The 25621-nt window shown below is 45.9% G+C and overlaps 2 protein-coding genes across 8 annotated transcripts in view; one reads left to right on the top strand and one right to left on the bottom strand.

Moving 5' to 3' along the window:
- Nucleotides 1-4788, bottom strand: part of TAF5L (TATA-box binding protein associated factor 5 like) — a 33141-nt gene extending 28353 nt beyond the window's left edge. The window contains exon 1 of one of the 4 annotated variants that reach the window (XM_023191795.3): nucleotides 4519-4788. The gene's annotated coding sequence lies outside the window, so the exon portion shown is untranslated. Of the gene's footprint in view, nucleotides 1-4233; nucleotides 4349-4518 lie in introns of those variants that run through there. The other 3 variants (XM_023191793.3, XM_023191791.3, XM_023191792.2) reach the window with 3 other exon arrangements.
- URB2 (URB2 ribosome biogenesis homolog) overlaps nucleotides 4457-25621 on the top strand; it is a 34557-nt gene continuing 13392 nt past the window's right edge. Inside the window, exons 1-7 of one of the 4 annotated variants that reach the window (XM_023191790.3) lie at nucleotides 4457-4968; nucleotides 6227-6365; nucleotides 11050-11226; nucleotides 13619-14170; nucleotides 14294-16949; nucleotides 22282-22442; nucleotides 24576-24686. In XM_023191790.3, coding sequence (XP_023047558.2) covers nucleotides 6240-6365; nucleotides 11050-11226; nucleotides 13619-14170; nucleotides 14294-16949; nucleotides 22282-22442; nucleotides 24576-24686 — 3783 coding nt within the window. In that variant the 5' untranslated portion in view covers nucleotides 4457-4968; nucleotides 6227-6239. Of the gene's footprint in view, nucleotides 4969-6195; nucleotides 6366-11049; nucleotides 11227-13618; nucleotides 16950-22281; nucleotides 22443-24575; nucleotides 24687-25621 lie in introns of all 4 variants that reach the window. The other 3 variants (XM_023191787.3, XM_023191788.3, XM_023191789.3) reach the window with 3 other exon arrangements.

The following is a 25621-nucleotide window of genomic DNA, read 5'->3' as shown; positions in this document are numbered from 1 at the left end:
TCACAAAGTTTTGCATAACACTTCTGCTTACTAATGACAAAGTCTCCAAAAGTTAGTATTTTGTTTTAAAAACACAGCTACCTTTTATTATTGCCAAACATTGTAAAGTTATTAAATATCCATTTACCTTGATACACCTTACAGGGGGGCTCTCTTCTTTGACTACTAAATAATTATAAATGGAAGTATTTTATAGTGTTTTCTAAACACTGACAACATACATCATTCTTCAAATCTTCTTCAAATTAAAAAATAAGGAAAAAGACAATTTGCTTCAGCAGAGAAACAGCAGCAGCTAATTTCTTTCTGTAAAATGTCCCACTAAAAGGTAAGCCCAAACCTATGACCACGTTTCCTTTGCAATAAGAAAATTAAAAAGAACACTTCTTAGTCAACTTTAATTTACAAAAAGAGAAACTCTGAGGGTTATAGATGAAAATCAAATGTCTAACTATAATCTCTATGAATTTACACATATCTAAAATATATAAGGCAATATATGAATTCACTAAACAAATTCACTCCAGCTATTCATGAATATCTTAAACACCAGTGTGTGTGATGAATTAAGTCACTATGAATCATCAAATTCCATTTCCAGAGCACTTTACCTTTCCCATCTACTAAATCAGTTACAATAAAGCACTTCTTAAATCCATATGCTCTTGCTGGAAATCTCAACCCAAGCCATCAATGCCTGTTCAGGTGAGCAGAACGTCTTTTCTTTCACCATCAAATATGTGCACACACACACATATATGTGTGTGTGTGTGTGTGTATGTGCGTGCACGCACACACACTTTTTTTTTTTTTTTTGCGATCTGGAAAAATTATGTGTGGCATTTAACATTTGCACTTTGTGATATTCCCCACCCCTATCAGGAATAATGCCCTAATCTTTCCTACTTTTTGGTTTCACTTATTTGGTAAGATTGAATACATATCCCAAACAGCACCTTGTTGTTCAAAATAGACTGAGAAAGAGTGCCCTGTAACAGGGAAGCCCCAAACATGAGACTTTTGGGGGGAAAACCTTGCTTGTGATCAAGCATATACAATATATACTTGAAGATAATTTTTAAGAGGGAAGGCTGCCTAGTTTCTTCATGCCTTCTGTAAGTGCTATCTAAGCTTTGAGATTTGGAATAAAATGCCCAACTCTACTGCCATTTTCCTTTTGAAATCACGGGCAGATAGGGAACATCCAAGACTTTTTTAATTTTAATAAAAAATAAAAGTAAAATAAAAGTCTTTTTATTTTGAAACAAGGTCTCGCTCTGTCACCCAGGCTGGAGTGCAGTGGCACAATCATGGCTCATTGCAGCCTTGACTGAGCTCAAGGATCTTCCTGAGTCAGCCTCCTCAGTAGCTGGGGCCACAGGCATGTACACCATCACACCTGGTTAGTTAAGAAAAAAAAAAATTTTTTTTTTTTTTTAGAGATGGGGTCTCACTACATTGCCCAGGCTGGTTTCAAACTCCTGTGCTCAAGTGATCCTCCCAAAGTGATGGGATTATAGGCATGAGTCACCACACCTGGCCCTACTTTCAACATAATACTATACTACTATAGGCACAGTCTTTCCAAGGAGGTAATCTGATGTTATCTCTGCTTAGCTTTAAAAACATTTACTGCCACCAGGTGCGGTGGCTTGAGCCTGTAATCTCAGCACTTTGGGAGGCCGAGGCGGGTGGATCACCTGAGGTCAGGAGTTCGAGGACCACCAGTCAACATGGTGAAACCCCCGCCTCTACTAACACAAAAATTAGCCAGGCATGGGGGCGCGTGCCTGCAGTCCCAGCTACTGGGGAGGCTGAGGCAGGAGAATCGCTTGAACCTGGGAGGTGGAGGTTGCAGTGAGCCAAGATCACACCATTGCACCCCAGCCTGGGCGACAAGAGTGAAACTCCATCTCAAAAAACAAAACAAAACAAAATACTTTAAAATGCCTCTACTAGTGTGAAGGATAGAAAAATTGAGTGTCTACTGTGTCATTTCCAGGTTACTCTAATCTGCCTTTGTTTACCTCACTGGACCAATCCTTGGTTGTTCTTACTCTACTGGTGGGTCACGCTCCACCTTCTCCCCTCAGGGGCCCTCGAGTAGTTGGAGGCACTGCCACACTGGCACTGCAACCTGGTTTGACCAAATCCCACCCACACTTCACAGCTCAGTTTAGTCATCTCTTCCTCCCAAAAGCTTCCTTGATCACAGTCCCTTCCACATACGGACCCAGGGAACAAATCTGTATCACAGAACTCAACCCTACTCTTGCCTGTTTCACACACTACCACTGCGAATACTTAACACTGAGCATACCCGGCGCTAAGACACTTCGGGCACTTAAAATTAAGTGCTTTACACAGATCGCCTTCTTTAAACTCACAACAAACCTGAGGTAGGTAATATTCTTCAGATGGGAAAGCTGAGGCCCAACGAGGTTACACAGTGCCAGGAAGGGAACTCAGGCCATCTGGCTGAAGGGTCTGAGCTCTTACCTTCTATAGTATCTTGCTGCTCAAAGGATTCTATATATGACCAGGGGCTTCCTGAGAGAGTACAACAGTGAATACTTACTAGATGCTTGCTGAGAGAATGATCAGAACACTGACTACCTGAGAAGCCACCAGTCACAAAGAAAATAGGCTGGAAACTTGACTTCCAGTACTGTCCATTGAGTAATGCTGGTTTAACAGATGATCCCTAGAGTGTCCTTCCAGCAAAACAAATTAGCAAAAACAAAATCCCCTATCTTTCCCCAGCGATGTCCTTCACAGGTGCTGACATATTGCTTGCAAAGCCAAAAACCAGTCACTGAGTAGTTAAGTGAGGCCTTTACCTAGTTTCACAGTGACAGAAGCCCACATAAGCCTCACATTTTAGAGGCAGGAGCAACAAAACTATTCCAAGATACACTAATCTAATCTGTTGATGACAAAGAAAAATACTCAAAACAATCCCATCTTTTAATTTTCTAGCTTAAAACTGATTTTTAAGGCAGGAAGGATTTACGATTCATTAAAAAATTAGCATGTATTCCATTTAACGCAAAAAACTTAGGACTACAGGGAACCTGGAAGGTATCTGGCAAAAAGGAAATCATAATAGCTAACATTTAACCATTTTCATATACATCAATTCTTTTTCTGGGTACCTTTAAAAAGGTCGTTTTTTGGGAGGCTGGGGCGGGAGGATTGCTTGAGCCCAGACCTGGGCAACATAGAGACACCCTGTCTCTTAAAAAAAAAAAAAATCCACATTTAAGTTATTCCTCATCATTGCATTTTATAGATGAGGAAACTACAGTTCAGAGAGGTTACGCAGGTGGCTACATGGTTTCCATCCTAGGTCTACTGTCACCAAGCTCTATCCACTACATTATGCTGTTCCAAAGTTTAAAGATGCGGCCAGATGCATTCAACCTATTAAGCACAAAACTCCCTTTCCTACTCCCACTTCCAAGTAGATCTGTGATCAGGAACTGGGGAACAGCCTCCGTGTCCTCTCCTACATCCCCAACTCAGGTGTTGGCACACTTGAATCGCCTAATGTAAGACATGCTCCGCCCTTACTGTTCTTCTCAGCACAGCTCCCAACTGCTTGTTAGCAGAAGTCACCATTCCGAGATTGCAATCTGCAAGGTCAGTTTAGGCACAGTAATTTAAGACAGACACCGCATGGGACTGGCACTCACCTTCTGATCCCAGAACCACAAAGACTGCGAGATCCGCATTACAACGACTTTCACAACTGATGGGAGAACTGCATGTAGCGTTCCTGCACTCCACTTCCGCTAAGTCTAAAATGACACCACTGTTTCTAACCATCCACTCACTTCGGACCAACGCCTTATCGAATACATTTTCAAAAGCCTGGCAGCTTCGCGAGCTGGATGGTGAACTCGTCCCACGCCATGGGCGCACCAACCTTACCTTGCTGTCATGAGGCTAAGAGCCCCGAGAGACACTTTGCAGGTCGGCACTCTCCTGCAGCAGCTAGTCTAACTCTGGCTCCCCCGTGTCACCCGCGGAGATCGACTCCACACCCACCCACGCACGATCACCATGTGCAAAGTTGAATCCCGACTTCGCCGCAAAGACATTTCCTTTTCCCCTACATGCAAAGGAGCTGTGGAGCCGTGCTCCCTGTCTGGCTGTCGGGAACTGGGATACCTTCCCCGCGGGCGCCCGCCACCTCCTCCTCGAGCCCGGCATCCAACCCGCAGGACCCACCCCTGCGCAGGAACGCGACGCCCGTCCAGGTGTAGCCGCCGACTGCAGGCCACGCCGCCGGCCGCAGCCCGCGACTCGGGAGGCCGAGGGCGGAGGCGCGGCCGCCGCGCCCGCGCAGAGCCGCTCACCGTCCCCCCGCCCCGCCTCCCGCGCCCCACCCCCACCGCCCGCCGGCGGGAGCCAAGGCGCGCCCAGCCGAGGCCCCACCGCCCCGGCCCCCCCCCACCCGCGCGCGCGCGCCGCGCGACCCTCCCGGCCCTCCCCGCCCGTGCGCCCGGCACTCACTGAACATCCCAGGCGGCTCCGGCTCCCCCCGCCGCCGCCGCCTCCGGGATCGGGTTGCTTCCGCCTCCGTCGTCTCTGCCGCAGGGTCTCGCTCCGATGGTCGGCTCAGCTGGGCCCCCGCGCCCCGCGCCCCGCCGCCCCCGCCGCCGCTCTGGGCGGCCGCTCCATGACTGACTGACACGGAGCGGGCCGCGGGCTGGGCCGCTCGGGCCTCCAACGCGCAACCGTCTCCTCCAATGGGCGAGGCGCCTCGGCGCTCGGCTGGCGACGCCTGGCGTGCGTGCCGCCCCTCCCCGCTGCGCCGCCGGCGTCGGGCGGAAGGAGCGCGGGGCCCGGTCCCACGTGGTGGGGCTGCGGGACCGGGACGGCAGCCGCCGCCGCTGCAGCCGTCCTCCGCCGTCTGCCCGGAGCTCTCTCGAGGTCAGCCCCCTACCGGGCCCGGGTCCCGAGGTGAGTCCACACCCGCGGTGAGCCCCTGCCTGCAGCCAGGTTCCGATGTGAGTCCCCCACCCGGGGCTAGTCCTGAGGAGAGCTCCCTCCCTACCTGAGGCCGGGCCCGGGATGGGGGTCCCCCAACCCTGCCCAGTTCGGGTGCCGCCAGCAGACTCTGGGCGAGAGCCGACTGGGCACCCTCCATTCGCGAAGGCAAACTCCCTCCTGGCATTTAGCTGCCCTCCCCTGGTTCTTGTTGCTTGGTCTCTTTCTGCTGGGCAGGGAGTGCTGGCAGGGCTGTGCTGTCCGCCCTGGACTTCGCATTGCCCGGTAAGGGCGGTTGCAGGCCCGGAGAGCCGAACTCTGGCGGAGCTGGGGAGAGCATCTCGGTTGTCTTTGTAGCCAGTTCAGCAAACACCTGTTATGCACTTTGTAGCTGTCGCGGTGGCGGTCTATGGTATTGAACTTAGAAGTCAGGCATCGTTGAATTCGTTTTGGACATTTTGACAAAATAGGAAAACTAACAGCACTTGATGGTTCTTGTCCTCTGCAGTAGAGTGAAGGATAATTTAATTTCTAAAATGAAAACGTCTTAACGTTCCTTTTCTCTATAACTTTTAGGAAACTCAGCCAAGTTTACCCAGTTTTATAGTAACTGTAGGTGTTTGGTATGTTTGCTGTCCCCGAGACTTCACGGTTTTTTGTTTTCTATTTTTAGTCTTTTCCTTGTGCAAGTATCTCTTGTATCTTTTTTGAAGTGTGTATGTGCGTTGTAAATTTATACATGACTGAATAAAAGTCTTAGCGGAAGGTTACTGTTGCAGCTGAAATAACAGTATTCCTTTGGGGATTTCTTTCTCACTTGGAGACATACTACTTTCTCCAGATATTGCTTATGTATCTTTTCCTCTTTCAATTTGAAACCATGTATGAATGACTCTTTCCACAAGTAATGTAAACAATGATATTGGCCTTGTTGAATTCCTGCACCCTCACCTTTGTGGAAGTGATGTTTGATCACAGCTGGAATACGTATAGTCCATCTTCTGTGTGTGCAGTCCATCTTTTTCTTGCTTTTGTCTGAACTTCCCCCAGAAAATTCATGGAGTCAACCATCTTGTATGTAGATTTACCCCGACAAATCTGTTGATTCATTAAAAACTTTTAAAATAGTACATATTAGGTAAACGATAAGATGCAATATTGTTGGCTTTCTGGTGCCTCCTCAGTCTGACCTTGTTATAGTATTTTTTGTCCCATTGTTTTTAAATTGTAGATAAAGCCTAGCCATGGCTGCTGTTTATTCTGGCATTTCCCTAAAGCTTAAAAGCAAGACAACCTCCTGGGAAGATAAACTAAAACTAGCTCACTTTGCTTGGATTTCTCACCAGTGCTTTCTTCCGAATAAAGAACAAGTAAGTTTAATGTAAATTTCATATTTTTACAGTCTGTCAAGATAATTATCACTTGTATAATTTGGATATTGACAATTGGTTAAAATAAAAAAATAGAGAAAAAGTTGGGGAGGGAACTTTGTTGGAAGTTAAATGTAATGACAATGAAAAAAGTCATTACATCAGTCAGGTACTTCATTAATACATTTTTTTTTTTTCTGTTAAAAAACCTCATTTAGGTCGGGGGCAGTGGCTCATGCCTGTAATCTCTATTTTGAGAGGCCAAAGCAGGAAGATCGCTTGAGGCCAGGAGTTCTAGACCAGACTGGACAACATAATAAGATCCCATCTCTTAAAAAATATATATAATTATATGGCCGGGCGCGGTGGCTCAAACCTGTAATCCCAGCACTTTGGGAGGCCGAGACGGGTGGATCACGAGGTCAGGAGATTGAGACCATCCTGGCTAACCTGGTGAAACCCCGTCTCTACTAAAAAATACAAAAAACTAGCCGGGCGAGGTGGCGGGCGCCTGTAGTCCCAGCTACTCGGGAGGCTGAGGCAGGAGAATGGCGTGAGCCCGGGAGGTGGAGCTTGCAGTGAGCTGGGATCCGGCCACTGCACTCCATCCAGCCTGGGCGACAGAGCGAGACTCCGTCAAAAAAAAAAAAAAAAATATATATATATATATATATATAATTATATATGTATATAAATTAGTCAGACATGGTGACATCTGCCTGTAGTCCCCACTACTTGGGAGGCTGAGGTGGGAGCATCCCTTAAGCCCATAGTTTGAGCTATGACTGTGCCACTTTCACTCCCAGCCTGGGCGATAGAGCAAGACCTTGTCTCTTTAAAATAAATAAATGAACCCACCGAATTTAGCATTTCTTTTGTTTGGAGACATCATATTGCAAGTTAAGTATATGCATTAATGAACACATTGGTAATTAAGTTACAGAAGTTAGGTTCTAAAAGTCCATTGATAGCTGCATTTGCTTATAAATACAAAGTGATGTTTCATAATCGGTTGGTGGTGCTTTGTTAAAAATCCTCATGATTGGATAAATTGAAGGTTGGGAAGTAGAGAAATGTTAGTATTTGTATAAAGTCATTTTAGAAATAGGCTAGGTACCAAGAAAGGCATTGCATTTTGTTAGAATTTCTCAGGCTTTTTAGGCTAAAAAATAGTTGGCATGATAAACACCAGGATGACAAGCTCATGAAATTGGATTAATACACATCCAGTTCCTGTTGTCAAAGAAGACAGCATAGAATGCGTCCAAGGTGGATGATGTGTAAAGTGATGATGAGGTGTGGTGCGGAGAGCAGTGGTCATATCCAGTGCCTTCTACACCTGGCTGCACGTGGGAGTCATCTTGGCAGCATGGCCATCACCTGGCAAGTCTGCCCAGGGCGAAACAAAGGGGAGGCTCTAGCAGCCAATTGGATCAAAGTTTCTGCCGTTGTTATACTGAGAGATTTTATTCCTTCTGGCATTTGTCACTGTTCATACTGTTATTGACAGTTCTGGAATCATGAGCTGAGGCCTCACCACCTTTCTTCAATGTTTTGTGAATAAGGAAACATGACACAGTAATGGAACCTGTATAGGCACAGTCCTCCTTTTCATAAAACACTTGTGTGATTTCGTATCAACTGTGTCTGTCTCCCGGATGACGTATAATATTAATAATATTAGAGGTTAAGCTGCAGGCAATGTGGGGGAAGCCAGGACACAAATCCCAGACTTTCAACTCTTACTTGCTTTTTTACTTTGTGTGTCTGATACATTCTGTGGTCATTCTGAGCAGTCTTTGTGTTTCTAACTTTTAAAACTTAGTTGCATATCTCAGAGATACTGCAGGCTTGGTTCCACATCACCAAAATAGATCACAATATTGTGAGTCACACAAAGTTTTTTGTTTCCTAGTGCATATAAAATTTATGTTTATACTGTACTGTAGTTTATTAAGAATGCAATAGCAGTATGCCTAAAAAATGTACATACCTTAATTTAAAAATATTGCCCAAAAATGCTACTGGTTATTGGTTATCTGAGCCTTCAGGGAGTCGTCATCCTGGAGGGTCTTGCCTTAATGTTGATGATCTGGGTGATGATTGCTGAAGGTTAGGGTGACTGGCAACTTCTAAAATACGACGACAGTGAAGTTTGCTGCATTGATGGAGCTTTTCCTTTCATGAAAGACACAGCATTTTACCCACATTGGAACTTCTTTCTAAATTGGACTTCATCTCAAAACCTGCCACTGCTTTATCAACTAAGTTTAAATTCTATTCTCAATCCTTTGTTGTCATTTCAGCAATGTTCACAGCATCTTCACCAGGAGTAGATTCCATCTCAAGAAACCACTTTCTTTGCTCATCTCTAAGAAACAACTATCCGTTCAAGTTTTATTAGTCCCGTCTTCAGGCTCCACTTCTAATTCTAGCTACCAGGCTGTTTCCATTTTATATGCAGTTGCTTCCTCCACTTCAGTCTCAAGCCCGTCAAAGTCATCCATGAGGATTGGAATCAGCTTCTTCCAAAATCCTGTTAATGTTGATATTTTGACCTCTTCCCATGATACATGAATATTTTTACTGGCATCTAGAGTGGTGATTCTTTCCAGAAGATCTTCAGTTTGACTTTCCCCACATCCATCAGATAAATCATTATGGCACCTATAGCATTAGGAAATGTGTTTCTTAAATAATAAGACTTGAAAGTCAAAAGTACTCCTTGATCCATGGGTTGCAGAATGGATGTTGTGTTAGCAGTCATGAAAACAACATTCATCTCCTTGTCCATCTCCATCAGAGCTCTTGGTCATCCAAGAGCAGTAATCTTCTGATAGGAATCATTTTGTTCTGATCGGTCTCAACACGGGCTTAAAATCTTCAGTAAACCATGCTGTAAACGGATATGCTGTCATTCAGGCTTTGTTTTTCCATTGACAGAGCACGAGCTGAGTAGATTTAGCATAATTCTTAAGGCCCCTGGGATTTTGGGGATGGTAAGTGAGCTCTGGCTTCAACTTAAAGTTACCAGCTGCATTAGACCTTAATAAGAGAGTCAGCCTGTCCTTTGAAGCTTAGAAGCTAGGCGTTGACTTTCTTCTTTAGCTATGGAAGTCCTACATGGTGGCCGGGCACAGTGGCTCATGCCTGTAATCCCAGCACTTTGGGAGGCAGAGGCAGGTGGATCACTGAGGCCAGGAGTTTGAGACCAGCCTAGCCCACATGGCAAAACCGCATCTCTACTAAAAATACAAAAAAAAAAAAAAAAAATTAGCCGGGTGTGGCGGTGGGTGTCTATAATCCCAGCTATTCGGGAGGCTGAGGCAGGAGAATCAAACCTGGGAGGCGGAGGTTGCAGGGTACCGAGATTGCACCATTCCACTCCAGCCTGGGTGACAAGAGCGAAACTCCATCTCAAAAAAAAATCCTGGATGGCATCTTCCAAAAGAAGACTGTTTCTTCTACACTGAAAATCTGTTGTTTAGTTTAGCCAACTTTGTCAATAATCTTAGCTAGACCTTCTAGATAACTTCACCTGGAACTTTTATGTTATGAAGATGGCTTCTTTCCCTAAACTTCATGAACCAACCTCTGCTAGCTTCTAACTTTTTTTCCTGCAGCTTCCTTACCTCTCTCAGCCTTCATAGAATTGAAGAGAGTTAGGGCCTTGCTCTGGATTAAGCTTTGGCTTAAGGGAATGCTGTGGTTGGTTTGATCTCCTATCCAGACCACTAAAACTTTCTCCATATCAGCAATAGGGTGTTTCACTTTGTGTCATTTGGTGTTCACTGGAGTAACACTTTTAATTTCCTTCAAGAACTTTTCCTTTGCATTCACAATTTGGCTAATTGGCTCAAGAGGCTTGGTTTTGGTCTATCTCACCTTTCAGCATGGCTTCCTTACTAAACTTAATTATTTTTAGCTTTGGATTTAAAGTAAGAGACATGCAGCTATTCCTTCCACTTGAACACCTGGAGGCCACCATAGGGTTAATTGGCCTAATTGCAATATTATTGTGTCTCAAGGAATGGGAAGGCCAGAGGAGAAGGAGAGAGGGGAAAATAGCTGGTCAGGGTAATAGCATTTTGGTGGAGCAGTCAGGACACACAGAACGTTTATTGATTAAGCTTGCTGACTTAGAAGGACACAGTTCATGGCACTCCAAAACATTTAGAATAGTAACATCAGTGATCACCGGTCACAGAGCACCATAACAGATAGAATAAGAATGAAAAAGTTGGAAATACTGGGAGAATTACCAAAATGTGGCAGAGACACGAAGCAAGCACATGCTGTTGGAATAAAGGATCTAATAGACTTGCTTGGCACAGAGTTGCCATAAACCTCCAGTCTGTAAATGCAATATCTGTATCCACAAGGCACAATAAAATGAGGTATGCCTGTATAATCTCAGAAAAGGGGGTAAGACATGTTAGAGTTTCACCTGAAACTTTTAATTTGCCCTAACAAGACAAGTTTGTTTTCCCGTTCTTATCCTTTAATAATAAACATTTTAAAATACCTGGACACTTAAGTAATATTACCAAAGGTAAGTTTTAAAAGAGAAGTTCGCCCCCATGGCAATTGGATTTGGTTATACCTGTAATGTCCCTATGATGTCTAACATCTTTCTCTCTTAGCAAATAAATTTATTGTCAGTATATGTTTCCTTCAAATTCAGGTATTACTTGACTGGGCAAGACAATCATTGGTTGCCTTTTATAAGAAAAAACTTGAGCTGAAGGAAGATATTGTTGAAAGGCTTTGGAGCTACATAGATAACATTTTACATAGCAGAAAATTGCAGAATCTCCTCAAGAATGGAAAGACCATTAATCTTCAGATTTCCCTAGTCAAGGTAATTCACTCTTCTGTTGTCCTGTTATGTGTTGCATGCATCTCCATTGATTTCTTCTTCATGCTGGAAACTTGTTTTAGTGTCAGTTGTATGAAGATAAAGGAAATATTAAGGTAGGGGAGAAGGATGTATTATTATTGGAATTATAATAATAACTATTGAATGTATCATATGCTGTAAGCGTTTTGTTATTTAATATTCAAAAAAGCTTAGAACGATTTCATAAACAGGTCGTTGATTACCTTTTTAATTGGAAAAGGTAGCTAGCAAATTGTGCTTCTTGATTTGTTTTTCTTCTTCTTCACCTTTCTTTTGGCCTGGAGGGAGATCAAAGGCCAAAATTCGGACAGAAATTTCCTCAAAGGTTTTTTTTTCTCCCCCCACTATGGCCTTTGAGCCACAAGTGCCACTAGTGGCTTGGCCGGCAACCCGGGGCCTCCTCAGTTTTTGAGTGAAAGTGATTTTGAAGTCTCGGATCAGAAGTAGGAACTTCATTGTCAAAACTGAGCGTGTTTATACACCACGAGAATAGCTAGTTACGATAAAAACTACTACTAACTAGCACTGAATGTGTGCTAGGCTCAAAGAAGTTTAAGTTTCCTAAAGTCATATGGCTGGTTAGTGGCAGAGCTGGGATTTGAACCTCACTCTGCCTGAGTATAAAGCCTGGGCTGTGAAGCTATAACACTGCCTCACCCTCATGAGCGTGCAGGCAGAGAGAAAATCGTTAGAGGCTAGTAACGGAGAGGGACAAAGGTTGAGCTGCCTGATGGCACATAAGGCTTAACAGTTCTTGAGATTATGTTCCAAACTGGGTCACTTTTAAAAATAATAAACCAGAGGTCACCAGAGTGGCTTGTTTCAAATGATATTTTGGAATATGGGAAGAAAATCTTAGAATGTCTCCTTGTTTAAAAAGCCATAGTTAATTTTTATTTTTATACATGCTTCATAATTATATAAAATGTTAGTGCTGTAGCATATGTGCCTAATTTATAAATAAATTACACTTATTGAGTATCAATGCAGGACAAATCGATGAGTTGTATAATCAAAAATTTGGAGATCACCGTAATAGTGCATTGATGTTTAAGGATTTGTCATCTTTGTTACAGCTTTTCCAGAGTAACTTTAAAAGTCCACGACCAGCAATTACTTGAATAGAAATAATAATACCTATCTCATTGGGGCACCTGATAACTTAGCACCTGGGATAGGTTTGGTTCTCAGAAAGGCTGGGAGCAAGTCACTTAACCTGTGAGTGAATGAATCTGCCTGGTTCTCATAATTTCTGGTGTTTGCGAATTTTGGAATTTTGAGAACAGCAGACAAGAGATTTGCTGAATAATAAGCAGTAGCAACATAACATTTGCTTTCCTTTTTTAAAGTTTTTTTGAGATACAGTCTCTGTCACGCAGGCTGGAGTGCAGTGGTGTGATCTTGGCTCACTGGAACCTCTGCCTCCTGGGTTCAAGCGATTCTTGTGCCTCAGCCTCCTGAGTAGCTGGGACTACAGGTGTGCACCACCATGCTCGACTAATTTTTATATTTTCAGTAGAGATGGTGTTTCACCATGTTGACCAGGCTGGTCTCAAACGCCTGGCCTTTTGTAATCTGCCTCGCACTCAGCCTCCCAAAGTGTTGGGATTACAGGCATAGAAAAAGTATAATTGACTATAAACATGTATTTTTTTTCTTTTTTCAGACAGTCTTGCTCTGTCACCTAGGCTGGAGTGCAGTGGCTCGATTCCAGCTCACTGCAACCTCCACCTTCTGGGTTCAAGCCATTCTCCTGCCTCGGCCTCCCAAGTAGCTGAGATTACAGGTGTATGCCCGGTTAATTTTTTTATTTTTAGTGGAGTCGGGTTTCACCATGTTGACCGGGCTGGTCTCAAACTCCTGACCTCAAGTGATCCGCCCACCTTGGCCTCTCAAAGTGCTGGGATTACAGGTGTGAACCACTGTCTCGCCTATAAGCATGTATTTTGGACCACAAGGTCATAATTTAAGTGCTACTTTCCTTCTGCCTGGTAACATCTAAGCTCAGTTGCAGGTTTAGGGTTTAAGGGAAAGTGATATTTGGCATTTAAGCCCTTTAAAACCCAGCTTTAAAAAAAGGGACAACAAATTTACAAAGGCACGGATCCTTTTCTAGATTTGCATTGGTGGAAGATGGATGTGTGGAGGAATTGAAACAGGTGCTTTGCCTTGTTTTGATGCACTAAGCTTATGTCAAGTTCATTGAAATACGGTAATCTGGGCATTTCTTTCTTACCAAGATGAGGGTAAGGGGTGAGTTTGTTGATTTTTTTTTTTTTTTTTTTTTGATACTTTTCTTGTGTATATGGGTTTAAGGTCAGTAACGAATTTTTCTTTCTTTCTTAATGTTCAGATCATAAATGAAAGAATAGCTGAGTTCTCTCTTCGGGGTTCCCAAAGAAACATCTGTGCTGTCCTTCGATGCTGCCAGGGCATCCTGTCAACACCTGCCCTTGCTGTCATCTACACAGCCAAACAGGAGCTGATGGTGGCCTTGCTGAGCCAGCTTTGCTGGTCGGCCTGCAGGCAGCCAGAAGGAGCCGTGGTAGCCCAGTTGTTTGAGGTCATTCACCTGGCCCTTGGCCATTATCTCTTGATCCTGCAGCAGCAGGTCAACCCAAGACGTGCCTTTGGGGATGTGACTGCTCACCTGCTCCAGCCATGCCTGGTCCTGAGGCACTTACTCTCCGGGGGCACATGGACGCAGGCTGGTGAGGGCCAGCTGAGGCAGGTGCTGAGCCGGAACATCAGAAGTCAGATTGAGGCCGTGTTCCGAGGAGGAATTTTTCAGCCTGAGCTGCTGTCATCCTACAAGGAGGAGCTCTTGGACCAGCAGCAAGGGGATGTGAAAGCAGGAGCCATGAAGAACCTTCTGGCTCCCATCGACACCGTGCTCACCAGTCTGGTCAGTGCTGGCTACTGTGCAGCATCCCTTCATACCTCTGTTGTGGCCAATTCAGTGGCCTTGTTGTATAAGCTCTTTCTAGAGTCTTACTTCAAGGAGGGAAACCAGCTTCTTTGCTTCCAGGTTCTCCCCAGGCTGTTTGGCTGCTTGAAGATTTCACACCTGCAGGAGGAGCAGAGCAAAGCCCTGTCCACATCAGACTGGACCACAGAGCTTTTGGTTGTGGAGCAGCTACTAAACTCAGTGGCCAACAACAATATCTACAACATCGCTGCTGACAGGATTCGGCACGAAGAGGCTCAGTTTCGCTTTTACCGGCATGTGGCTGAGCTGCTGATAAACCATGCGCAAGCACCCATACCAGCCTGGTTCCGCTGCCTGAAGACTTTGATCTCTCTGAATCATTTGATTTTGGAGCCAGACCTGGATGACCTGCTGGCTTCGGCATGGATCGATGCAGAAGTAACAGAGTTTCGAACCAAAAAAGCCCAGGAGATGCTTATTCATACTGTCTTCCAGACTTATGCCAAACTCCGACAAGTGCCACGGTTGTTTGAAGAGGTTTTGGGGGTGATCTGTCGTCCAGCTGCTGAGACACTGAGGCAGCCTGTGCTGGCCTCGGGCCCCTCCACGGTACTGTCTGCATGCCTCCTAGAGCTGCCTCCGAGTCAGATCCTGGACACGTGGTCCCTTGTGCTGGAGAAGTTCCAGTCTTTAGTCTTGCCCTATTTGCAGAGCGATGCTGACATGGCCCTGAAGTCACTGTCACTGAGCTCGCTGCTGCACTGCATCATGTTCAACATGAGGAGCCTGGACAGCAGCACCCCCCTGCCCATCATCAGACGGACGCAGTGTATGATGGAGAGGATGCTGAGGGAACTGGTGCAGCCCCTGCTGGCCCTTCTCCTGGACTCCCCAGGCCCAGAGCCAGAGCTGTGGCTGCAGAAGGTCAGTGACTCTGCACTCTTGCTCGCTTACACCTGGGCCCAAGTGGACGCTATGTTAAGTTTGAACTGTAGCCAGTATCACTCTGTGTCTGGGACCCTTACAGGTATTGCTGTGGAGATCTCGAACCTCCCTTCATTGCTCCCAGGTGTAGAAACACAGCATTGGAAGAAGATAGAGAAGTTTACAGCCCAGTTCAGTTCTCTTGGTAGATACTGCTTGGAACAGCTTTACCTGCAGAAAATGAGAAGGACTTTAATGCAAACTGGTTTCTGGTCTGAAGAAGCCCTCCAAAGTTTGAGGTGTGATGCTGCCTTTATTATTGGTTCCAGCAGAAAAAGCTTGAATCAGAGAACGATGGCTTCCTGGGATGGCCAAGTTGGGACAGTGAGTGGACTCACATACCCTGTAGCACACTGGCACTTGATTGTGTCAAATCTCACCATTCTGATATCCTATCTGTGTCCAGATGATGTGAGATACCTGGCCAGTGTCCTGCTGAGAACTTTACCAATGGGCAAAGCCCAGGAAGGCTCAATAGAGGAAGAGGCATACGTCACACTGGAAAAAATATCCAAAGCCATCCTTCATAGCCCTCTCTTTCCAGAGATGCAGTCCCTTCATTCTGCTTTCTTAATGTGCGTAACTGCAAGATGCTCCAGCATTCTGTGTTCTGGTGCCCAGCGTGACTCAGGTCTTGTCAGTCAGCAGCTTCCTTGGCTTTTTGAAAAGGACCACATGGTTGTGGGTCATTGGGAAAACAGATTTGCAAAAGCTGGACCCGAAGGTATAGAACCTAGAGGAGAAATTGCCAAGAACTTACTATCCCTGGTCAAGAGTAACTTCCCCATCCAGCTGGAGGGAGAGCAGTTGGAAAGCATCCTGGGGCTTTTGGAAGTGATTTCTGCTTTACAGCTGGACAGCCTCTTACCACCCTATCATGTGCATTATTTTCTTCTGTTACTGTCCATGGCCATCACCAGACTAGGATGCTCTTGCTCCTCCTCACTGGCTCTCAAGTTCTTGATGACTTGCTACCAGCTTCTTGGTTACCTGCAAAAGGGGAAAAGTGCTCGCTCTGTGTTCAAGATCATGTATGGTAGTGATATTTTTGAGATCATACTGACCTCATTGTTCAGAGCTAGTGGTAGGTTCCCTATTGAGATGGATGATCCCACTTGGCTGGAATTCCTCCAAGTGATAGGTACATTCTTAGAGGAGCTAATGCAGATGCTCATCCAAATGAAGCTGAGCTTGTTGCTCAATTTTAGAAAAATCACCACATTCCTCTCTAGTTCCAAATCATACATGGAAGCAGCTTCTGACAAACAATTGGAAAATCAGAACCCCCAGGGCAGGCAGCTCCTTCTGGTGTCTTTAACCAGGTTGTGCCATGTCCTGGGACCTTTCCTCAAAGAGCAGAAGCTGGGCCAGGAGGCCCCAGCAGCACTGTCTGAGCTGCTGCAGCAGGCTGTGCTGCAGACGGGAGCTGTGCTGCAGCTCTGCTCAGTGCGAGGGGCCCAGGGCTGGCACCTTCCCTCCGTCCTCATCTCATCCGTCAGCACGCTCTTGGAAGCCGACCTGGGTCAGTACTGCAGGGATGGAGGAGCCAACATTTCTCAAGTAACCGACAGGACGCTGCTCTCCCACGCTGCCCTCTACCAGGGTGTTTACTCTCAGATACTGTTGGAGTTGCCAGCTCTTGTGGGACATGATCAGTCTTTTCGGGCAGCCTTGCAGTTTTTGACTCTGTTCTTTTTGGCCCCAGAACTCCATCCCAAAAAGGACTCCGTGTTTACCTCCATGTTTCATTCTGTGAGAAGAGTTCTTGCAGGTAAGATATTTTCTCTTGAGCTAATTCTGTGTTACAGAGGTCTAGTTTCCACTGCTCCCCTTTTTGGAACTGGGAATAAGTGAACACGTGATGTGTTCAAAACGTACCACATGTGGACAGTGAGAAGATCTCCCTCCTAGGCCCGGCACCCACGACTTCATGCCCTCTATTTACATTCTAGGCATACATTAGCAATTACCGCTACAACTAGTTCCCTACTTTCTGTGCAAACAGCAGCCTCCTCAGTGTGTTGCTCTGCACCCCAGTTGCTCACTTCTTTTGGAGGTTGTTCTGTGTAAGTTTATAGTTTTGAAATCTGCTGCTCTTCAGCTTTTTAGCCTTTAACTTGTCCTGGCTGCAATGAGATACACAGATACCTGCATCCTTAGTAGACTCTTATGTATCAGACTTTCAATGCCATAAATTGACTTTAAAAAGGTATAACAATCTTTTATACCTTTTTAAAAAAGTACAAATCAGAGCCAGGCGTGACAGCTCACGCCAGTAATCCTAGCACTTTGGGAGACTGAGGGGGCAGATTGCTTGAGTCCAAGCAACATGACAAAACCCCATCTCTACAAAAAATACAAAAATTGGCCAGGTATGGTGGCACATGTCTGTCGTCCCAGCTACTCAGGATGTTGAAGTGGGAGGATCACTTGAACCCAAGGAGGTCGGTGCTGCAGTGAATCTTGATCCTGCCATTGCACTCCAGCCTGGGTGACACAGTGAGACCCTGTCTCATTTAAAAAAAAAAAAAAAAAAAAGAAAAAAAGGTACAAATCACTTAATGTCTTTTTTTTTTTCTTTTTTCGAGACGGAGTCTCGCTCTGTCACCCAGACTGGAGTGCAGCAGCATGATCTCGGCTCACTGCAACCTCCACCTCCTGGGTTCAAGCGATTCTCCTGCCTCAGCCTCCCAAGTAGCTGGGACTACTGGCATCCGCCACCACGTCTGGCTAATTTTTTTGTATTTTTTAGTAGAGACAGAGTTTCACTGTGTTAGCCAGAATGATCTCAATCTGACCTCATGAAGAGTTTCACTGTGTTAACCAGGATGATCTCGATCTGACCTCATGATCTGCCCACCTCAGCCTCCCTAAGTGCTGGGATTACAGGCGTGAGCCACTGCCCAGCCAAATCACTTAATTTCCAAAGAGCCTCTTACAGTTCCTTGAGGGCAGGACTGTGCCTTCCTTAGTTCACACACACAATTCCCCCCCACCCCACCCATGTTGGGGTGCTGCCGGGTACAGGTGCTCACTGGACCAAGGCTACCTACGATGTCATCAGAGTGTTTGAGTCTGAAGGCAGCCTTCCAGGCAGCAAACTAGGACCTCATACACAGTCTCAAAGCGAGAGAGCTCATGTCTTCCTGCACAGAGTTGACCTTTACAGCCCCCTTGTGAAAGGTTAATGGGTTACTAGGCAGCCATTAAAATTATAATTCTGAAACCTCTTATGAAGACAAGGGCTAGAAATATATAGAAAATATTGTTAAGCAAGGCCGGGCGCGGTGGCTCAAGCCTGTAATCCCAGCACTTTGGGAGGCCGAGACGGGCAGATCACGAGGTCAGGATATCGAGACCATCCTGGCTAACACAGTGAAACCCCGTCTCTACTAAAAATACAAAAAAACTAGCCAGGCGAGGTGGCGGGCGCCTGTAGTCCCAGCTACTCCGGAGGCTGAGGCAGGAGAATGGCGTGGACCCGGGAGGTGGAGCTTGCAGTGAGCTGAGATCTGGCCACTGCACTCCAGCCCAGGCAACAGAGCAAGACTCCGTCTCAAAAAAAAAAAAAAGAAAATATTGTTAAGCAAAAAAAGTACAATATGAAATGTTAAATATGCCACAATTACAACTTTGTAAAATATATATTCATGCAGAAAAGGGCTAGAAAGGCATCCAAAAATTAAAATAATTATTGCATTAACATGCGTTGTATTAGTGCAGTGTAATATGTTGTGATTGTTGCTATTTTCTTATTTTGTACCACTTTAATGTTGCATTTTAATAAGAATAAATCACAATACTTTTCTATGATTTAAACTTGCCGTAAGCAGGGAATAGATGATAATGTTTTTGGAGGCCCATTTAGAGTTTGTTGAGGTTTTCCTCTAAATATAGTGAAAGATGATTAAGATTTGTTACCTTTATTAGGGTATACAAATAAAATACACTTTTATTCCTCCCAAACAAACAGTTAATGGAAGAGATTTCTTCTGTTTCAAGATGGCACACACCACAATTGTGGGGGGTCTTTTCTTTTTTGTTTTGGTGGTAACAAAAGGGCTGGGGTCAGGTCAGTCTTTTGAGGTGAGGTCTGCAAGTCAGCCAAATCTGACCCTCGTTAATGTGACGTTAACGTCTGTGTTAAGCACACGTTCAGGTCTGTGTTTCTGGGTGGAGAAGCTGTGACGGATGGGGCCACGGGCGTGCCTTTCAGTACGTGAGGGTTAAATGGGTTCTCGCAGAAAGTAGAGCCATCTGGTCTGCCTGTGCCAGCGCCAGAACTGGAGTGCCATGGGCCAAATCACGCTGCTGTTGTCTCCCTTTCAGTAACCTGTCTCTGGCTGGATTGTGGATTAACCGAAAGGCTTTGATATTACATTGTTCTGTCTTACTGTGTCAGGGTATCTTTTAGTGAATGATGTTCACCTTCTTAACGGGGGCTAAAATCGAGTCTTTTATTAAGCCTAATTATAGTGTTCTAAGTGACTGGCCCAAGAAACGGCAGTTGGTGGTCTGAAGCTCTGCCCTTGTGCCCTTTAGTTAACAGAATATTGTGTCCTCCTTTTCCTCTTCAACCCTGCTGAGTTGAGGCAATCTCTTTTTTTTTTTTTTTTTTTTTTTGAGACAGAGTCTCGTTCTGTCACCCAGGCTGGAGTACCGTGGCATGGTCTTGGCTCACTGCGACCTCCGCCTCCTGGCTTTGAGCGATTCTCTTGCCTCGGCCTCCCGAGTAGCTGGGATTACAGGCGTGTACCACCACACCCAGCTAGTTCTTGTATTTTTAGTAGAGATGAGGTTTTACCATGTTGGCCAGGCTGGTCTCGAACTCCTGACCTTAAGTGATCCGCCTGCCTTGGCCTCCCAAAGTGCTGGGATTACAGGAATGAGCCACCGTGCCTGGCCGAGTTGAGGCAGTCTTTAAGTCCTAACTGTATGTCCCTGGACTTTTGGTACCTTATTTCCCCAGGGACAGAGCCCCTCGGTCACAGCGTGGTCAGGGTTGGGCAAGGCCAGACTGGTACACTGTGCCCTCAGTTCATGGGCCTGGGGTGTTGCTGTGTCCAGGCCTCTTCCACCTGAGCTGTTAGACACTGTCCAGGGAAGTGCCAGAATTGTGAGTGCTCTGGAAGAAATGCCAAGTGAGGAGTGGCCCAAGGCTTTGGGCAGGAAGAGGGAGTGTGAAGAGGGACTGTGCAGGTGCCCCAGCCATGGAGTTCTCCCTGTGTCCTTAAAGGTGGCTCAGAGGTGGGCTTTTGAAAAGAATGCCTTCTGATAGTAGAACAGAGGGCCTGAATTCGATTACAGAAACCAACATTTCTAAAAATGCTTCTTGGCTGGGAGTGGTGGCTGGCATCTGTAATCCTGCACTTAGGGAGTCTGAGCCAAGAGATCACTTGAGGCCAGGAGTTTGAGACCAACCTGGGTGAAAAAGCAAAACCCCATCTCTACAAAAAGCCTGTGCGGATAGCATGCACCTGTGGTCCCAGCTACTCCGGAGGCTGAGGCGAGAGGACCCCTTGAGCCCAAGAGGTCGAGGCTGCAGTGAGCCATGATTGTGCCACTGCACTCCAACCTGGGTGGTGGAGTGAGACCCTGTCTCCAGAAACATAAAAAAAAAAACAATTAAAATGCTTGTATGTTTGAGGCTGTGTCCTGCTCTGGAGATGAGTGAGGTATTGATTTTGGCCTTTGTAATTAAGTAAACAGACATTCGCACACATCACAGGGTAAAGGTAGGGGAGACGCCATAAAGTGAACCAGAGCTATGGGACTCGGTGGAGAGGCCAAATACAGGCCACGTGTGAGTGGCCCTTGAAGCGTAGCTAGGGCAGGTGGAAATGGGAGCCTTTCGTGTGAGGGGACTATGTTGTGAGCTCTGTGGCCTTTTTTTATTTGCCAGCCACAGGAGTTGGTGCTGTTATGCTCACTTCACTGATGAGGGAGTTGAGGCTCTGATAAATCATGGGTCCAGGGTTTTATAGCTTATGGGAGACTTGGACCTAGATCTTTACCTCCCAAAAGTCCACTTTCCCCCAGTGCTGTAAATAGTAAGCAAAGACAGGAAAGCAGGAAGGTATTCTGGCAATGTGGAATAGGCAGGTGGGGCTGAAGCGCTGGCTGGAAAGATGACCTGGGGCCAGATGATAAAGGGCCTTGAGTGCCCTGGCTTTGGGCGTTATTGTGAAACTGTGGGCCCAAGGACACTGGGGATGATGGGAAACAGCTGGGTGACTTCCTGACCGTCATCCAGGCCTGAAAAATGGAGCTCTCTTAATCTTTATGACTTTCCCATCTGTTTAAAATATCACCTACTCTTGCACCCCTACCAATTTTATAAGAGAAACACAAAGAAAGTAGAGAAATAAAATACAGTTGACCCTTGAACAACATAGGGGTTAAGGCACCAACTCTTGGCACAGTAAAAAATTCCATGTATATCCTTCTGAAACAATTCTATTTAAAAAAATCTTATATTACTTTTGACTCTCTGGAAACTAAACTACTGATAGCGTACTGTTGACCAAAACCTTACTGATAATATGAACAGTTGATTACCACATGTTTTGTGTATGTATTTATGTATTATATTCTTACAATCAAGTAAGCTAAAGAAGATGTTATTAAGAAAATAATAAGGATGAGAAAATGTATTTGCCATTCATTAAGTGAAGTGTATTATCATCAAGGTCTTCATCCTCTTCATCTTCACACTGAGTAGGTTGAGGAGGAGGAAGAGGAGGGATTGGTCTTGCTGTCCCGGGGTGCCAGAGGCAGAAGAAAACCCATGTGTAAGTGGATCCATGCAGTTCAAACATTGTTCAAGGGTCAACGGCACCAAGCACTAATCACTGTCTTCTGTGGTTCGGAGTTTACCTCCTAAGCATGGCTGTCGTCTTCTGTGTATGTGTGTGTGTGTGAGAGCATGGCATCACCCTAAATACGTGTACCTGCTTTTTCCACCAGTGCTTGTATCACCATGCCCCTACCTTGGTGATGGTTGATGGCGGCCACAGCTGTGTGCAGTTTCATCATGTGGCTACTTGGTAATTTATTTCACCTGTCTGTCACATCCTAATAGTTTTGGTTTCTTACCCACACAGATACTGAGATTCCTGTTCGGGTCACTCAGGATATTGAGCCTCATTTGGGAGCCTTGTTCACCCAAATGTTAGAGGTTGGGACGACAGAGGACTTGAGGCTGGTGATGCAGTGTATTCTCCAGGGACTGGACGTCAGTAACATGTGGAAAGCAGATGTGCAGGTGGGCGGCTTCTCCCTCCTTGTGTGGCAGGCTCAGAAATCATGTCGGCTCAAATGGGAAAACTGATTTGAGATCTGGTGTCACCCTTAAAACCAAACAAATTCTAACTGGTAGAGACTCTAGGCAAAGAGGGAGTCTGTGAGAGGGAGCCCTGGCCTGTGGGACAGCCCAGGCTGCAGCGTAGGGAAGGCCTTAGTTTTCAAACGGGAAGTCTTCAAATTACAAATGTGTGGTCTTATTACATCAAATACTAAGTGTTACACATTCACAAAACTGATACATAAAAAGGTTAAATTCTGCTCATTCTTTGCTGAAGACCTCTTACACCATGCTTTTTGAAACGTGGCCTGATTGGGCCATACTGCCCTCATGCCAGCATCTGAGAAGCACCTCAGTTAGCCTGCCCCTTCAGTTCTGACAGAAGTCACTGATACAGCCTGCATGGTGTTGCATTTGCTGAGTGCCTTTGCACAGAGCTTACATGCTGGGATTTGCTTCTCTGAATGCCTGTGGGCACTGGACCGGTCAGACGTCTCTTACACAAGGAAGAAGGCCACAGGCCACAGAGCCAGTGGTTGGTGGGGCGGAGACTCCAGACAAGGTCTGTGGTCTAGGCATATTCTTTCTGCCTCGTGAATGGCTTGTTGACTCCTGGTCATATACAGCACACTGGTATTGGGTACTGATTTGGGCAGGGGAAGAAACAAACCCAAATTTCTGTTTGGACCAGTTGGTCAGGAGACTTCCCGGAGGAAGTGAGACTCCAGCTGTGCCCTGAAGAAGGCAGGAGACTTGGTTGGGGAGCAGAGATGAGGGGAAGGGAGGCGGGCACTGTGCAGGCAGCATATTGGGCTGCCAGGAGCAGGGGATGTTCAAGTGTGAGAAGATGGACAGGGAGAAGTGGTGTGGGGGGGCAGGCCCTGGTGGGGAGATAGCCTGTAGGTGGGCAGGAGAGTGGGAGTGGAGATGGGGCTTTGGGGTGTGCATAGTCAGAGGGAGCAGGGAAGGGAAGAGAGTGAAAGGCAGAAGCCAGGACTTTGGCTAGGGTTGTAGGGCGGGCTGCACAGCATTCAGGGAGAAGAGGATGGTGTGAGGCTGAAATAGAAACTCACTGACAGTGTGAAATGCCTGGCACCCAGTAAAGGCAGGGCTCTGCCTATGTCTCATGGTTTAAAACCTTATTTTTCAAAGGGGAAGTTTTTCAAATTACAAATGTGTGGTCTTACTGTATAAAATACTAAGTGTTACATATTCACAATACTGATACATATAAAAGTTAAATTCTGGCCGGGCGCGGTGGCTCACACCTGTAATCCCAGCACTTTGGGAGGCTGAGGTGGGTGGATTATATGAGGTCAGGAGTTCGAAACCAGCCTGGCCAACATAGTGAAACCACGTCCCTACTAAAAATACAAAAATTAGCTGGGTGTGATGGTGGGTGCCTGTAATCCTAGCCACTTGGGAGGCCGAGGCAGGAGAATTGCTTGAGCCCGGGAGGTGGAGGTTACAGTGAGCAGAGATCATGCCATTGCACTCCAAGCCTGGGTGACAGAGCGAGACTCAGTCTCACAAAAAAAAGTTAAATTCTGCTCATTCTTTGCTTAAGACCCCTCCCACCATATATTTTGAAACACATGACCTGATTGGGCCATATTGCCCTCATATCAGCATGTAGCACCTGCGACCACAGCACCTGATCCGATTGTTTTCACATTTTCCTCCAGCCCCTCCTGTCTATAAGCATGCATCGTTGCTCAGTGAAGTAACAGCCAGTGTCCTCTGCGTGGACAGAGCCTTGACAACACAGGCTCTCCATAATTAGGTCACAGTCTGTGACCCTTGTGCAGTTCACTGTCCTGGCCCATTTACGTGCTTGGTTTAGTGAGGTGCTGCTGAAGACCCTGACTTTGCCCCAGCTCTGCTCATCTTCTTCACTTCCTTCCTGTCTGCGTGCTGATGTGAAGGTTGTGCCTCCCAGGACTTAACCCCAAGCAGGCCTTATCCACGTCCCCTGACACCAGGGCTCTCAATCCACTCCAACGCTGCAGCCCCAGGGAGCAGGCTCCTTCCCTAGGCGGAGTTCTTAAGAGAACAAGCTATCTCTGCTGCTAAGTTTTTTCTCTTTTGCCCCAGGCTGTTGTGTCAGCTATTACATTGCTGAGGCTGCTACTGAACTGCTCACTCAGTGGAGAGAAAGCAAGTCTGTTGTGGCGTGCGTGTCCCCAGATAGTCACGGCTTTAACAGTGAGTACCCTCTGGAGATGTGTCCTCCAGCTTCTCCCCTCCCTCTTCCTATAAAGACAGAAGTCAGCCTTTTGGGGGTCTGCTGCCCTGTGGCTTTATGCAGAGCGTGTATGTGGGCTGCTTCCTGAGGGCGACAGTGAGCAGGATGCCGAGTTTGTGTGTCCTGCCTGAACACATTGGTATCAACAGTTGAAGCAGTGGAAGGGAGGTGGTATCAAGGGACATTTAGTAGCATTGGGAAGCATCAGACAGGCAGTAAAAACAGGGATGTAGTGATAAAGGGAGGCTATCGTGGAGGCCTGCTTAATTTTTAAAATTTTATGTTTTATTATTTTTTTAGAAATGGGGTCTCAATGTGTGGTCCAGGCTAAGGTGAAGTGGCTGTTGGCATGTGCGAACATAGTGTTCTGCAGCCTCAAGCTCCTGACCTCAAGTGATCCTTCTGCCTCAGCCTCCCAAGTCACCAGGATTATAGGTGCATGCCACTTCAGCCAGCTCATAGATGCCTATTTAATCAGATGATAATACAAGGAATTCTGGGGCTTTCTTTGTCCCCACAAAATGTGGTTAGTTTAATGCACTCATTTATTTGTAGGAGTTTTGTGTATGTGTGTGGTATGTGTGTGTGTGTATGTGTGTGTGTGTGTTTAAGGCCTATGATACAGTGAGAATAAAATGCTTTATAGGATGGGATAGTAATGTTACAGATAGGAGTTTATTATGTTACAATCTTACTCAAATGTTAAAATTTGTGTCCAGTTGTTGCTAGGCTGTTTGTTTCACTAGAACAAAAGTCTGGCTCAGATTGGGACTGTCTCCTGCCCTCTAAAAATCCTGACCTGGTTCTTACACTTAGGTGTGAAGGAGCCGTATCTATTTTACCATCATCCTCTGCACTAATTCTAGCTGTTGCTACCTGAGAGAATTGCCCTGGG

Source organism: Piliocolobus tephrosceles, chromosome 1, assembly GCF_002776525.5.
Source record: "Piliocolobus tephrosceles isolate RC106 chromosome 1, ASM277652v3, whole genome shotgun sequence".
NCBI classification, from domain to species: Eukaryota; Metazoa; Chordata; class Mammalia; order Primates; family Cercopithecidae; genus Piliocolobus; species Piliocolobus tephrosceles.
This window is presented reverse-complemented; position numbering and strand designations above follow the sequence as displayed.